A 16,823-nucleotide genomic window follows, 5' to 3' on the forward strand; every position below is an offset into this window, starting at 1 on the left:
AGGCTCACAGCTGTGGGAATCCTTAGTGCTCACGCCTCCCGGGTAAGCTTTGGGTGAGGAGGAGGAAGAGGTCACTATGGAAAGCATCACATGTACCACACTTGGCCAGTTCTCAGGTCAGTGGGCAAAGGTAAGCCCCAACTCACCATTCGATCCAGTCGAGAGAGCTGTGGGGAAGAAAAGCAAAGGGCAAGTGTTAGCTTTGTGGTGACCAAAACCTGAGCACTTGAAAGGGGTCAATGCCATTTCCTGCTGTTCATCTGCCCATCCATGTCCAAGGTAAACACCCACATGCCAAGGACAAACGGATCTTCCACCCCATCTTTCTTTCTGAAATAAATTATGCAATCGCTGACAAAAATTCTCTTATAATTTACACTTCCATTTTATTTGCTGCTAGCAACCAGACCACCTGTATCCCTTCCTTCTTTTCTCCTTTCTTTCCTCCCATCTTTGGCAACTGTTGGGAAATAGAGAGGTGGCAGACATTTTCTGCAGCTGCCAGTTAAAAGGTTTCATCAACCAGATGTTTGGAAATGTAACAGTTTTGTTACAGCCAGTGGCCTATTTGTGTTTCAACCCTGAAGGCTTTTACACTGTAGCCTTTATGTCCTAGTGTGACAAAGCAGGAGAGAATGATAAAGTAACTATAATCTATGTGCTGGAAGATCATTAGGGAGGAGGCCCCAGTATTTGTGAAGGTAACAGGACTTCCTGACACAGAACCAGATGCCTGAGAGCAATGGCTGCTTACACCGACTCATCACCAGGGACACAGCAAACGGAATCTCGCTCATGGGAACGTCTTCCCGTTTAAATGCTCAAGATTTAGAAGCCGACCCACATCCTCTTTGTGTAACCACATACCTGAAAGTTTGGGTTGTGTCTTCTTCTTTTTGCTGGAAACTTTTAGGAACTCATCAATAAGCAGGTCATTAGCACAGGCTCTCTTGTCAGGGTCTGGTTCAAAACACTTCAGTATGAACGCCTTGGCCTCAGCGGACATGGACTCTGGGATCTCTGGGTGGACCTTAAACATCCCCACCTAAAGCAAAATCAGAAGCACGCTGAGTCTCCGAACGTTCTCCGCCCTCGAATTCCCTCACCTCGCCCCTTTTTCTTTCTCTCCTCTCAGTGGTTCCCGAGGCTTCTCGTGCATCAAGTGCCCTGTCACTGAGCTGTATCCCCAGCCTGCCTGTGGCGTTTCTCCAGCTCATCAGAGATGTGCTTCCTGCAGATGACAGGAAACTTAGACTGTTTTGTAGCTTTAGCGGTGCTGTGGGAAGAGCAACTAGCTGAAGGCACACACGGTGCAGAGCAGTAAGGCATTCTTTCAACTGCCAACTCTTTAGCGTCCACTGCTCCTAACAAAGGAGAGTTTGCTGAGATCATTTTGCTGCTCAGCACAGCTATGTGGAGGCACCGGGCTGGAGTCTGTCCATTTACAGACGTCACGGAACCCTCTCAGCAACCCGATGAACAAACTAACATCCTCCTTACCCCCATGAGGAAAGTAGGCTTCAGAGAGAAGCATCTTGATTTGTCCTGCTGAAGGTCTGTGCTCTTTCCCCTGTTGCATAACTTGTAAGTATGTCCACATCTCAAATCACCCACGTTCAGAAATATTTGAGAGTACTTTGAAATTAAATCGTATTTTATAGTCCAGTTAGACTTCTATTACTATTCCAAAGGGCGGGTGGCATGGCTCATTTATAAGCACATGACAGGCAAGCCTGAGAACCTGATGTTTGGTCCCTGGAGACAAGCTGTCCTCCGGTTTTCACATGCATAACAGCAAGTGTGCACACACACACTCACAATCTCTCTCACACACACTGTACAACTCAATGTTGTTTTCATGTTTTGTTAGATAACAATGTATCCTAATAAATAATAATACATTTGTAATAACCATATTACCCTTCATGTTAAAAATAATTCTAGGTGTTTTGCATATATCATCTCTCATATTCCTCAAAAAAAAAAAAAAGATTTCTGTGAGAGAAACTGCTTTTCTCCTCATTCTGTACCTACTGATAGGGAGGTTCAATAATTTGCCCAATGTGCCAAATATCCTGACCATGCTGGAGCCTGTATCAGAACATGGTCAATCGGTGTCAGAGGCTATGTGATCTAGCCTGAGACCATGAACATCAGAGGCTGCCTTCCAGGGCAGAAGGTGTGCCAGCCTGTTACCGACAAGACCACATTATGGATAAAGAAACAGCATTTCCCGAAGAGCGCTGGTGGTGGAGCTTAGAGTGACGAGAGAACTCAGAGCCTCTATGGGGACTCTTCATTTTCCTATCTTCTTTTCAGCACGTGTCAAGCAGACACACTTGTACAAACCTGGGCAGTACTTAAGTACCACAGGCGCCCTGGCAAGAAGCCGTCTGCAGAGGGGCGAGGGCTGAGCGACAGGCTGAGGCTAACAGTTGTGCTTAGCAGACCCTGTGGTGCAGAGCAGGAACAGGAGCTTCATGGCTGACAGGCAGCCTGGCTGGGAGGGCTGTAGGGCCCCTGCCTTGTCCAGACCTCTGCTGTCCAAATCTCAGGCCTATCTAATCCTGTATCGTTACCCTCTGGACTGAGGTGAGGTAGGGGCGTGTTCTCACTTCCCAGAATCACTTATGGGAAAGCAGACTGAAGGAACAGGCCTGAGAAAATAAAGTTGGTTTACTTAAGATGGTAATTATACCTTTATAAGAATGGATTCCTTAAACATTGGCAGTAGGAAAATGAGGAAAGTAATTTGGTTTTTAAGTAGATTTAAATGCTGCTTTGGGAGTTGTTTGTTTGGTTGGTGGTGTTCTTGAGTGCTTCACACTGTGACAGATAAATCCCCAGCCCCTCAAAATGCTCTTATAACTTTCTTACATGGAAACATCCACACCAGTCCCCAGAGTTTAGAGCCCTCTGTCGTTTATACTGGGCTGTAAGATGCTTGCATGGAATCTTGGCTTAGAATGAAGAAAACTAAGGTGGAGGAGCAGGGGTGGACTGCAGAGGGGGAGAGGGGTCTCTTTGACCTTGACTGGGACTCAAGGTCTCAAGGTTTCCGGAAGCTTCTCTCCTAACAAACTCTGATATTCATTCACGCACAAAGCACCCATTAGCTTTCGTGTGACCTTGAACATGGCTGCTTGTGGCTCTCCTAGTTCATAAAATGGTGGCTTTCCAGTGGCCATCTCAATGATGGTGCAGCCCAGTGACCAGATGTCGGCGGCCTTTCCGTAGCCTCGCGGTCCTTTATCGATGATTTCTGGTGCCATATACTGAAGGGTACCTGGGAATGAAGCAAACGCATTTCCACTTAGAAAGGCAAAGAATGATACCTAATGACCATTTCGAATTTTTCACATAGATACAACAATTTAGAAAATAGGGTTCAGGTCCTGACGCCTCATCTTTCTCTGAGATCCGGCTTTCTCTGCAGTTAGTTGAAGTAGACACGTAAGTGTTCGTAATGGATTTTATCCCCACTACAGAACAGTTTATCAACAGCATCTGGTTACGGGTGGTTTAAGGCTCATGTGCCCCTCTAAGGGATGTGTTAGAGAGTTCTGACTATAACTGGTTTGTTTCTGTTGTTGTTCAGAACAGTAGGAAATACAGCATATATTTCTGCATTCATGTCGGGGGTGGGGGGAGGGGGAGAGACCCATAAGGGCAGAGCCATGGCTCAGGGGCACAGGGCTTACTGAACATGCACATGGGCCTTGACGCGGACAAAAGTAACTATCGCCAGGATCCTGAGAGCTATGACGAAAAAAATAATTCAAAGACTTCTGGTGCATGCAATTCTGTATACAAAATATATGCACTTGCTGTGGTGGATCATCGTAAATGATTTTAATGTAGTGGTTCTCAATCCGTGGGTCGTGACCCCTCCTGGAGCCCAACAGCCCTTTCCTAGGCGTCACACCGCCAATTCTGCCTATCGGATGTTTACATTATGACTCATGACAGTAGCGAAACTGCAGTTACAAAGTAGCAATGAGAGCTGTATGGCTGGGGGGGGGGGTCACCACAACATGCATAACTGTGTTAAAGGGGTTACTGCTTTAAGAAGGTTAAGAACAACTGATTAATAGATCAAGGCCAGGTCATGACCCCCGATTAGAGGCAAGTGATTAGAGTGAACAGGAGTAAACTGAGCAGGAGAGAGGAGGGGGATGCAGAGCCAGGGTGTGGTGTGGTGTGAAGGGGGTGGAGGGAGCCTTGGGGAAATTCAGGGAAGTCTCTGCTCCTGGCTCTCTCCTCAGCGAGAGAGAAGCAGGGTCTGAAAGGCAGTGGGCTCGCAGGAAGGCAGGTCACACCTTTAGCTTTGTTGACTCTGCATGGAAGTCACTGAGGACCCTGGCTGACATTCTGGCTGCAACGTTGAGGGTGGACAGGAGGGGGCAGAAGTGGAATCGAAGAAGCTGTGACAGGGGAGCTGTGGCACCGGGAGGGTGACAGCCCACCCCACTTCCGGACGGGCATGCTTGCTTGATGGTTGGACTGCAGTGTGAGAAAAGGCGTCACTGACAGCCAATGTCTCGAGTGGCCCTCAGTGGAGATAGGGAAGAGTGTGGGTGGGAAAGGTTTGAGGAGAAGGTAATTAATTCCACTTAGCATGTTAAGTCTAGTTCAAACCTCAGAACTATTACTAAACAGTTTTGTGACCTTGGGCAAGTTATTTAAACTCTTTGAACCTTAATGTTCTCACCGTAAACCGGGATAATGATACCTCATAATTAGGGTTTATGTACAAATTTCAGTGTGTATAATGTACTATGCACCCAAGCGAAGTATGCAGTCAGAACACTATAAATGATGACTAACTCCACCTTGCCCCTCACCCCAATCACCAGGGGCTGAAAGAGCACCAGGTCTTTCCATTACATTCACTAGAGGAGATGAGGCCTCTGACCTCTAGACAGTCAGGACTATAAAGCCCACTATGTTGAAAGGACCAAGGCCTGCATGAAAGAGAGATCTGAGTGCATTAGTCATACATTGTACATGTCATCTTCATGTGTGGCCAGCAGGAGAATTACAGGCCCCGGTGAGGATTCCTTCCCTGCAATGCCTTGGGGATTAAAGACAAACTTTTGAGATGAAAAGAAGGCATTAAATCAACATCCTGCTCCCAAACATCGCAAGAAGTAGGAATTATCATCTCCCTGCCAAGCTGAGAGAGGATAAGAAAAGAAACGTAAACGCGGGGGTTGCTAGTAGGTTTGAGTTTAGTTTAAAGTCCATAAATATGGGCAATCCTGTGCCTGAGATCCACTGCGTGGCGTGTGGGCGGTGGCATAGACGGGAGGATCTGAGACATATAGGATCTCTCCCTCCTCCTCCCCACCTCCGAGGCCACCAGCACAGATGTAAGGTGGAGAGGAAGATGGACTGAGGTCTGCAGGCCAATGACAAGAGCAAAGGGAGGGAGGAAACTCTGAGCTCTGCCACAGACAAACCGCCATGACCACTGGGAGATGTCTCCCACCTCTTCCCACCAATGTCTCCATCTGCAAAATGGAGGCATTTCTGTCTACCACAGGGGATTCGGAAATGGGGACATCTGGTCATTTTGCTTTACATTGATTTAATGTAAATCTCTAAATCTCTTGCCCTGCCCTCCTCCTCTAAGAATAACAGAGTTTAAGGCTCCTGGAGCTTAAGAACATGGAACAGAGATACTTTGCAGGCTCAGTATCTAATGGGCAGCCATCCATCTGTTGAGCTCTATTTTCCTCTTGGCCTCGTTCACCTTTTTTGGAAACGTCTCCACCCTCCCAGGACTTTGGATCGGAGGCAGCTCAGTCACCGCGTTGCCTAATTCCTCATCTCCACCTCTTCCGAGTGGATGAGTCACTTCCTCTTTGCCGGATTGAAATCTTAGGGTTATTTATATTGTGGAGCAGAATTGATTCCTGGAGAAAACAGACTAAGAAGGAGGGGAATTGGAGCCCAGATGGGAAGTGGTTTGAATATGAGTAAGAACCAGAGAGGCTAGGATAGGGTATGTTTGTAAACCATCTCGTGAGGGTCAGAGTGGCTGTAAGCCAAGGAAAAAACAGGCTAGGAAACAAAAGCCAGTAGGTTGAGCGTGGAAAGCAGTCTTCAGTGGTTTGCTCACAGGCTGAGCCACTCAGAAACTCAAGAAGACAGAAGGGCAAGTCAGACCCGGTATACCATTTCCCAGTGAACATCAGACAATCTCAGCATCAGCGTTTGTGCGAAACCTGACTTAGTTTATCTCTCACCCAATGCCGGAGCTCCACAATTACATTTTTAATTATCCAAGATCTGTATCATTAGTGGAAAACGTACCTGTGAAGGTTTCGGTACATGGGTTTATGCCAGCAAGCCTCTTGGATGTCCCGAAGTCAGAGATCTTGAGCACGCCGCTGTAGGTATTAATCAATACATTATCACCCTGGGGAAAGAATATTCCAATCAGAACGTTATCTTCTTCCTGCTGCTGTTTGTGGTTGACTTAAGCCTGATAAATGTGCCCTTAGAACAAACAATGGCATTCATACTGCGTTTCTTCATTAACAGTTTATCTCAGCACAGAATTCTTTTCAATACAGAGTTCTTTATTATTTTATTTGCTTTATATATGTGAGTACACTGTCACTGTCTTCAGACACACCTGAAGAGAACATCAGATCTATTATAGATGGTTGTGAGCCACCATGTAGGTGCTGGGATTTGAACTCAGGACCTCTGGAAGAGCCATCTCCCCAGCCCCCTCAATACAGAGTTCTTGATATAATTCTTATCTATATGTTATCAGATATTTAGCATCTTCTCTTCAGGTCACAGGTGTCACCACAGTTTACAGTTAGCCTGGATGACCTGTGGGGTATCTATATAATGACTTCCACTTTCTTCTTTGTGTTGTTTCTTTCTTTCCGTGGATTACGTAGGACATTAAGCTGGCTCTAGCTGCGTGAGCCATAGCAGGTGCACTGGGAACACACCCACTGCACACAGAGTGCTGCTCCCTGTTTAAAAGACACCCCACCAGTTGTTTTTCTTTGTTTGGGCTGACACTCTTGGAGACGTATTTAAGGACAAACAGCCAAACGATCACTCCTGTCCTTCTAGGTGCCGGAAGTAATCTTCACTCATCACCCTTCCACGTTCAACATTTATCCCTCTGCCCCCAAAGTGATCACAGGGCAGACACCTTAAAATCACACGTGCCTAGGCACGTGCACCTTCCAATATGAGTACGTATGGCCAGGCTCCACAGAGTAAAGAAAGAAAGAAAGAAAGAAAGAAACCCTCTGCTTGCTTGCCCTAAACACTGCCCTTCTCTTCATCTCCTGCTGGTACTGCTTTGGCTTTCACCAAAAAGGTGAACTTGTTCTGTTTGCTTACAAAAGGGACAACACTTTAAGAAAGCCAGGCTCTGAAAACGTAGTGAATTTTTGCTAGTAGAAAAACAAAGGCAGTGCCCTCCTTGCAAGATACAGGGATAGAAACAGACTTTCCTGAACAGGACTTCATTTGCCCAGGAGGTAAGCCAAACAATCAACATGTGGCACCTCATAAACTAAAAAGTTTATGTACAGCTAAGAAACAATCAAATCAGGAGGAAACCCACAGATGAGGATGCAGTCTTTGCCAGCTATATATCTGCTAGAGGATTAATATTCAGACTATATAAAGAACTCAAAAACCAGAGTCCAAAAACAAAAACTCAAAAACACAAAGGACCATAAATGGGCTTGGGATCTGAACAGAGTTCTCCAAAAAAGAAATAAAAATGACTAAGAAATACCTAAAATAAATAAATAAGTAAAAATAAATAAATAAAAATTCCTTGTCACCAGTGATTAAGGAAATTCAAATTGAAATAACTTTCAGATTTCATATTACCCCAGTCAAAATGGCAAAAATCAACAAAACAACCAACAACAAATGTTCGAGGGGCCTGGGGAAGCCCCACTGGCTGCTGGGACTGTACACTGGTGTGGAGAATCCTTGGAGAGGTAAACATCTACCATGTGACACAGCCCTGTTGCTCCTAGGCGTATGCCCAAAAGACCTGACACCCTGCCCCACAGACACTCGCTCAGCCATGATTGTCACTTTGTCGCTGCTCTGTTCACAACTGCTAGGAAACAAAACAATCTAAACATCCTTCAAATGACACACGGATGACGAATGTGTGGTCCATACGCATCATGGAACACTACTCGGCTGTAAAGAAAAGTGAAATCATCAACTTTTCAGGTACGTGGACAGAGCTAGAAAAGCTCACATTGCGTGAGGTAATCCAAACCCAGAAAGACAAACGTCTCATGGTCTTATTCATCTGAGTAACCACAGAAACCAGGATGGCTTGGAACTATGGGGCATGGTGGGGAGCAACGGGGGAAGTATCTGGGTGACTGGCTTGCAGGGGAAAAGAGCAGGGGGTGCTTTCTATTGAGACAGGGTTTATCTGTGTACCTGTGGCTGTCCTGATAGTTAGGGACATGGAAGGAGATTAATGAAGCAGGAGAGAAGAGGGTAAAGTAACAGTAAGAGTGTCTAAAACAGTCATAAATAATCACAATTATTATCTAGGTACCGAATTACATATAAGGCATGTAAGCCTATACATATATATACATACAAACACATAACTATACATACATACACACATACATATACATACATATATACGTACATATGTATACGCATACATACATATATATGTATACAGGTACATAAACACACACATATACATATATATATACATACATACATATATACGTACACACACACACACACACACACACACACACACAAAATTTCCCATCTGGGCTGACAATGCTCTCCCCAAAAGCCATACACAAGTTAACAGAAGCCCATACATCAGGCATGAGAATTCTTTTGAGCTAGGTCAGAGCTGTTGAAGAGACTCCCCATGCATGGCTATTGCCTTGGGTGCCTCCCAGAGGCTGAACCTAAGTCTCGATTGCTGCACACAGCATACACTTTAGACACAGACATAAGGGATCCCAGCTAGTTCTGATTTTAGAGCCTCCTCCATGAGGCCAAGCTTCTGTTGTACAGGAAGATTCAATGTAAGCTTCCAAGGGAAGGAAGGACCAGCTATGCCGCCTAGGAACCAAAACCAGCACTGCACAATGTCCTCAAGAGTGAGTAGTGGATGGGCTGGAGAGATGGCTCAGTGGTTAAGAGCACTGACTGCTCTTTCAGAGGTCCTGAGTTCAAATCCCAGCAACCATGTGGTGGCTCACAGCCATGTGTAACGAGATCTGATGCCCTCTTCTGATGTCTGAAGATAGCTATAGTGTGTGTGTGTATGTGTCTGTGTATGAAATAATTAAATCTTAAAAATGAGTGAATATGGTAAGCATATTTACTGGTAGCCAGACAGTTCTCTAATTAGACTTAGGGCCCACTCAACAAGAGGGAAATCAATTGTAAGAGACTATAAAGTCACGAACCTTGAAGGAGAACCACTGTCTACCACTCTACTAAACCAGCATGATTCCATTCTAAACATTAAAACATTCAAAACATATCCTTATGCCCACAGAGAGGTGTAGTTATCATTTTTCATCAAAGCAAACTTCTCCTTGCAATAGACAGAGACCATTAAAGAAAAGTAAACTGATCAAAATGCAGAGACCAGTTACAGTATGACATCCATGCCCATGATACACCTACAACACAACTCCTTCACCAAAGACCCCATGATACACCTACAACACAGCTTCTTCACCAACGGCCCCATGATACACCTACAACACAGCTCCTTCACCAACGGCCCCATGATACACCTACAACACAGCTTCTTCACCAACGGCTCCATGATACACCTATAACACAGCTCCTTCACCAACAGCCACATGATACACCTACAACACAGCTTCTTCACCAACGGCCCCATGATACACCTACAACACTGTTCCCTCACCAATGACCCCATGATACACTACAACACAACTCCTTCACCAACAGCCACATGATAACACCCAAAACACAGCTCCTTCACCAACGGCTCCATGATACACCTATTACACAGCTCCTTCACCAATGGCCCCATGATACACCTACAACACACCTCCCTCACCAATGGCCCCATGATACACCTAAAACACAGGTCCTTCACCAATGGCCCCATGATACACCTATAACACAACTCTGTCACCAAAGACCCCATGATACACTACAACATAGCTCCTTCACCAATGACCCCATGATACACCTACAACACTGTTCCCTCACCAATGACCCCATGATACACTACAACACAGCTCCTTCACCAACAGCCCCATGATACACCTACAAGACAGCTCCTTCACCAACAGCCCCATGATACACCTACAACACACCTCCTTCACCAATGGCCCTATGATACACCTACAACACAGCTCCTTCACCAACAGCCCCATGATACACCTACAACACACCTCCTTCACCAATGGCCCTATGATACACCTACAACACAGCTCCTTCACCAGCAGCCCCATGATATATCTACAACACAGATTCTTTACCAATGTCTCAAGTGTCTTAGCAGAAGAGAGGACAGAAAGACTGTAAGATCCAGAAAGTAACAGGAAGTTTGCTGTGGGGATTCTTCTCCTACACCCAGGAAGTCTCACGAACTTGGTTGCTTCAAGAAGACCCAGACAAGGATGGCATCAATAAACACACTAACATGAAACAGGAAATCTCATGGGGGATTTCTCTAGACAAAGAACTACAGGCAGCTAAGGAATGTGGAGAGTGGAAGAAATAGAAATCTTCTTCAGGGAAGAGTCCCCAAATTGGGTATCTAATATCAAGAGGTCAGCCCTGAAACCAAGTAACATTTTACACACTGAGCAGATTGTATTTACATATGTAGGAATATACATCTCCACAATTAAAGAAATGGAGGTCATAAATTTGAGAGAAAGCAAGGGAGGGTCCAGGGGAAGGGCGAGAGGGGGGGGGTATTGGGGGGGGAACAGAAGGGAAATGATGTAATTATACTTTAATTTTAAAAAAGCCAAGGTTTATTAATTTTGAACTTTCTTTTTCAAAAGAAGCTGATGTTTTTACTTTAGGAATTTGTTAAGTATTAATAGGCCTGACATCTCCTCAGGAACAGGCCATGTCCTGTTTAGCATGGGACTGTAAAATCCACCCTACAGAGCTCCTAGAAAACCCCACAGACTGGCAGCGATGTCTCCCAGCTTCGGCAGGTAAGGAAGCTATAAGACTCTGACATGAACGTAACTGTGGACAGTGGACAGGAACTGGTGGCCCTGTTACTGTTCACAGCTCTTTATTTCCCACTCACAATGGACACTCAGAACACAACCCGACATCTTCAGATAAAATAACTCCCCAGAGAGGACCGCAGGAGGACAAGTCATAGAGCATCCTACCTTTATATCCCTGTGGACTATCTGATTGTCATGAAGGTATTTTAATCCTTCCAATATTTGCTTTGTATAGAAGCCGATTGTTTGCTCGTTGTCTTTTAATGGGCCCCATTTTGAACGAAGGAGAGCAGAGAGACTTCCTGTAAGGTAAGAGAAACGGTGGGTAAAACTCATCCAAGCTCTTCAAAGCATATACATGATGTGGCAGTAAATTAAGCCAGAATGCACTGGCTCGTCACAACAGGCCAGAATCTACTGGATGCCTGGGCTCAAACGAGAATATGAAAATATCCCTGTTCTGAGGGCGGTCATTATCAACAGTCTAAGTACCAGGATGTTATCTTCAACCCAAGTCACAAGGACTGAAGCTAAATAGGTTTCAAAATGTCAGTGCTGTCTGCTGGGCCATGTCACCCATCTAACTGTTGTTGCAACTAGATAAATCAAGACCAAGACTCTTAACAAATTCCATTCAGTCTAGTTCTTCTTCTGGTCTTAGAAATTCACACTTCTGAAAGTAAGGCAGGCACCCCTTACCTCCTGGGACTTGCTCCATGAAGATTTTGATGAAGCCATTCTCACTGAAGGAGCCCAGATACTGGACAATGTTTTTGTGTTTCAGGTGCTTGTGCAAGGCAATTTCTTCATGCAGGGGTTGAGAGTATCTGGAAGGCACGCAAATGTCAGTATGCTAAGCATTTAGCCAGACTTTAGAGTGTTAACTCAAGCAATGCACACTGAAAATGCCAGTTAACCCATGCCCACACATAAAATCAATGGCCATCTGAGGCCTTTCTTTATCATAAATCCTGAGACACTGTAGCTACGGCAGGAACGGGGGAAGGTGTTTGATACTGTTCAAAGCTTTTTGCTTATATCAACTCATTTCTTTTAACTAAATGTACTATTAGGGACACCCATTTTACAGACAGGAGAGAAATGATTAATAGAATGATAACCCAAGATCACAGAGCTAGTGACCGATTCAAGACTTGACCTAGGAGATTAGACCCAATTCAACTCACAGCACTGCTCATATTAGCATCTCGGCCAACTCCACTGGCTTCACCATCATAACCAGGGGTCTCTTGTTCAGGCAGGCAAATATTCCCAACATCTTAACTGATGCTCATCCACACCTTCCCAAAGGTTCTTCAATGCTTTAGTAGGAACCACAAGACTGTTCATGTTCCAATTCTTTTCCATCCACTTATTCAAACCTCTCATCTTCTGAATCCACAAAGTCTGCCATATTCTGATTTCTACCTGACCCTAAAAAACCTCTACACCGAAAGGCCGGCTGTACTCCAGAGTTCAAAATCACGTGCTGAGCGTGTGCAGCCAAAATAAATCATCAAAGTGCTTTATATTTCCGAACTATCGGAACGCTTCATTACGTGGGGTCTTGGAAAGCTTATGCTCCGAAGAACAGCAAGACCCATGAGTACTTAGCAGACACTGCACAGCCTGTCAAATAATAACATTTCAACAAATCAACGTTTAATGATTTAATGGGCTTTCACTGGTGATTCATGACAGCATCTGGTCCAAAGAGACAAGGAGTCAGGACAGGACAGCTTGGGCTTAATGTAGTTTAAGCAGGAATAGATGAGAAAACAACATAGTCAAAAGGAAACTGGATGGCTTCAGGTTATTATTTCTGCATGTATCAAAGCAGGAAGGACCTCTTTATTATGATGGCTTAGACTGTGTGGGCCCCTTTGACTGGACACTATAAATCTTGATTTAAGGAAAGGTCAGACCTTATGAATAAGATTATGTGTAGGTGACATCAAACCTGAACATAAATAATTCCTTTTTGGATTGATCCATTGCAACCTAGAGTGGACAGTTCAAATCAACATTCTTCTATAAGCATTATTTAATAAACTAAAGATTCAATGGTAGTTAATAAACACCCCTCCCACACACACCCTCACTAAGGCTATAGGTATGAAAGGCTCTAACTAAACTAAGGCATATTAAATGAAAACTTGATCTCCCGCTCTTATTTCAGACATACCCTTAAGGAATGTTCAGATCTTTCAATGACAAACCCAACTGAAGAGCTGGGTGCTTTTTAGAAGGACAATAACAAAGAGAAAAATTCAGTGTTAAATAGCAGTGTTTTTGTGAAGCAGTGCAGGATGCTTACTTACTTCACTAGCACTTACTTTATGAAGATCTAAATTCACTTAACTGAAACTTTTATAATCTGTATAATACTCCCCAGAAAGCAGGCAAGGGGAAAAAAAAGAAAATTCCTCTATGTCTCAGACATATTTATTTCTCCCTTTAGAAGTGCTATAGGAATTCAAGAGCAGGTATTAATAGTTTGTTAGTGAGAGACAGCAAGAGAGCACATTGATGCCATTGGTATGATTTGAAACAGAACGAACACACATTAGTACCATAAGACCCTAGGTAATGAATGACTCTCAGCTGTGAAGACAAAGTTACTTCTGGAGGGATGGAAGATACTTAGAGACTAGTTCATGATTACTCTTGATATACAGTAGAGGCACACACTGTCTCCATTCTATAGACTAAGATACAAGCAACTAACTTACTTTATCACCAACTGACCCTCTATACTGGCTGGTTTTGTGTCAATTTCACATAAGCTGGAGTTGTCACAGAGAAAGGAGCCTCAATTGAGAAGATGCCTCCAAGAGATCCAGCTGTAAGGCATTTTCTCAATTAGTGATCAAGGGGGGGAGGGCCCAGCCCATTGTGGGTGGAGCCATCCCTGGCCCAGGCCATTGTGGGTGGTGCCATCCCTGGGCTGGTAGACCTGGGTTCTATAAGAAAGCAAGCTGAGCAAGCCAGGGGCAGCAATCCAGCAAGTAACATCCCTCCATGGCCTCTGCATCAGCTCCTGCTTCCTGACCTGCTTGAGTTCCAGTCCTGACTTCCTTTGGTGATGAACAGCAATATGGAAGTGTAAGCTGAATAAACCCTTTCCTCCCCAACTTGCTTCTTGGTCATGATATTTTGTGCAGGAATAGAAACCCTGACTAAGACTCCCTCTACTGAAAAATCAAATCATAAATGTCTACATGTAAGATTAAAAGATGCATTAGCATCCCATTACATAAGCCAGGGCTAGTTCAAAATGTACCAAACTAATCAAGAGTGCAGCTGAGCTGAGGGTAAGCACTCCTATCCAGTACAGAAAAGGTTATCAGCAATTTTCACCGGTGTGAGTGCCAAGATCTAACTGAGTATGGGCTACGTGAGGGAAAACTGCAAGAGAATGGAATTTGTTTGACCAGCTATAAAAATAGAAAAAATGGTGGCATTTGAGATGCCACATAGACTTAGCTTGCAAAAATTACTCACCTATAAGTCTTCTCAGGCTCAACTATCTACTGTTAATCATCTAGGCTACAATTTTCCAGCAGTTTTTTTTTTTTTTTTTTTTTGAGAAGGGGGGTCTCAATACATAGCCCCAGGTAGCTGTCTTATTAAGCATGGCTGGAATAAATGTTTCTTCAAATATTCCTCCTTTTGTCTTTGGTGACCCATTCATTAGGTACATCTATTTTGTAGCTGACACACAGTTCTTAGATTTTCCTGTTTTCCACTTCCTTTTAATGCCCCTCCACCCCTTTTCAGTTCTGAAAGTTCTTCTCAACACGTCGACCACTCTCCATGCACATGCTATGCCGGGAAAGCGTCTCAGCCGTGTGCCGGAAGCTGTGCTGACGCTTCTGACCTCTAGCAGCTTCTCTCATAGAATCCCCACCTTGGAGCTGCACACAGTGTCTGCTCGCTCAGTCAGAAGACTCAGCATCTCAAATCCCCCATCTGCTAGTTCCAACTAGCCCAGTGTGGCTCTGGTTCTGACGCTATTAACGATCTCCCATGCCTCTGCCATCTAGCATGCCTTAAGATAGTTTTTGAGAGGTCAGTGTGATGTTCTGGGCAGGTGAATCACAGTGGACAGGCCTTTCCTATGGGTAGTGGCGGGCTGTAGTAAATAGGTGAGAATGCGCTCTAGTCTCCTGTCCCAGTCACGGAGGCTGCTGAGCTTCCGAAGTTCCCCTAGTCTCCCACCTCAGTGAGAGAGGGTGCTGGGTTGGAGTCTTCCATGTTCTTTCACCTCATGAGAGGTCAGGCTCTCTGAGAAGGCTTTGATAAAAGAACAAAATCCTCTGATGTGTTTTAAAGTGATCTCCTCTCCTCTCCCTGCCACAAACTCAACGGGGATTTTTCTCTTATATTTATAATGAAGGTGTGGTAGAACTTTCAAAGTAAAATTCACGCAAGTGTGGGGCTGCTCATGTGGGTCCCCTGGAATTTAAAAAAAAATTTTTTTTAAAGATTTATCTATTCATTTTATGTATATGAGTATACTGTAGCTGTCAGACACACCAGAAGAGGGCATCAGATCCCATTACAGATAGTTGTGAGCCACCATGTAGTGGCTGGGATTTGAACTCAGGATCTCTAGAAGAGCAATCAGTGCTCTTAACTACTGAGCTGTCTCTCCAGCCTCCCCTGGAATTCTTTACCCTCTAGACTCCTCAGCCCTGTGCCTCCAGCAGCCTGCTAGTCAGAGTTCAGGTTCGCTAGCCGAAGGTGTTCCCCCGGTGGTTTCTGTTCCAGTGAGTTATGATTGTCTGCATTTGCCTCTCTCTTTCTAGCTCAGGACCAGTCTCCTGTCTTCCTGATGGAGCCAAAGGGGCTGCTGGCTTCTCGGTGTGGTCAGTGATCTGCTTGCTGGAGGAGCAAGCTGTTGCAGCTCCTCATAGCAGACAGGAAAAGCGTGACAGTTGCTTCTCCACCTCTGTTACCAACACACACTCGGCCATTCAGCCTTCTGATCTTTGGAAGCCGTGGTTTTCCCAGCTAGAGTCTTGTACTGAGTTGGAATTAACACGATGGAGTTTCCAGACAGTTCCAACAATTAGACTGCCACCAAGTATTTTCTGCCATGGGGCTAACAACCCAAGCACCTTAGGATACAGCTTTTATTAGCCAGAGTTACCATACCTGCTGTCTCTCTCGGGGATCTCCTTAATGGCGATTCTGACCTGGTTGCTCAGGTCTCGCCCTGCGTAGACTATCCCGTAAGTGCCCTTTCCTAAGGCGACTCTGCCTCCGTTCTCGTCATATTCGTAGTCATACTGTGGGGGAGGGGAGGGGACGAGACAGAAGATCAAAGCATGAGATGAAAGGGACATTTTAAAATACCAGCTTTTAAATGTGTTCGTTCTAGGTAGGGTCTTATAGCCCGAGGTGACCCAGATTTCCCCATCCTCCTGCCTCTGCTTCCCAAGGGTTGGGATTTCTGGTACTACCAAGCAAGCATTAGGTCTTTTCACAAACATCTTCCTTATTTTAACAATGGCTTTACAAATGAAAAAGTAAAGACAAGCGTCTTAGGGGATCAAGAGTAAGAAACATATATATTAAAGAATATAT

General features: G+C 44.7%; 1 protein-coding gene across 1 annotated transcript in view; it reads right to left on the reverse strand.

The window, feature by feature from the left end:
• Window positions 1-16,823, reverse strand: part of MAP3K5 (mitogen-activated protein kinase kinase kinase 5) — a 181,441-nt gene that overhangs the window by 29,183 nt on the left and 135,435 nt on the right. Inside the window, exons 15-21 of the mRNA XM_080941715.1 lie at window positions 16,392-16,525; window positions 11,931-12,058; window positions 11,397-11,533; window positions 6,319-6,424; window positions 3,129-3,286; window positions 868-1,045; window positions 147-167 (exon numbers count right to left, since the gene is read on the reverse strand). Of these exons, the coding sequence (XP_080797841.1) occupies window positions 147-167; window positions 868-1,045; window positions 3,129-3,286; window positions 6,319-6,424; window positions 11,397-11,533; window positions 11,931-12,058; window positions 16,392-16,525 (862 nt within the window). The remainder of the gene's footprint in view (window positions 1-146; window positions 168-867; window positions 1,046-3,128; window positions 3,287-6,318; window positions 6,425-11,396; window positions 11,534-11,930; window positions 12,059-16,391; window positions 16,526-16,823) is intronic.

This window comes from Micromys minutus (genome assembly GCF_963924665.1).
Source record: "Micromys minutus genome assembly, chromosome: 30".
Lineage (NCBI taxonomy): Eukaryota > Metazoa > Chordata > Mammalia > Rodentia > Muridae > Micromys > Micromys minutus.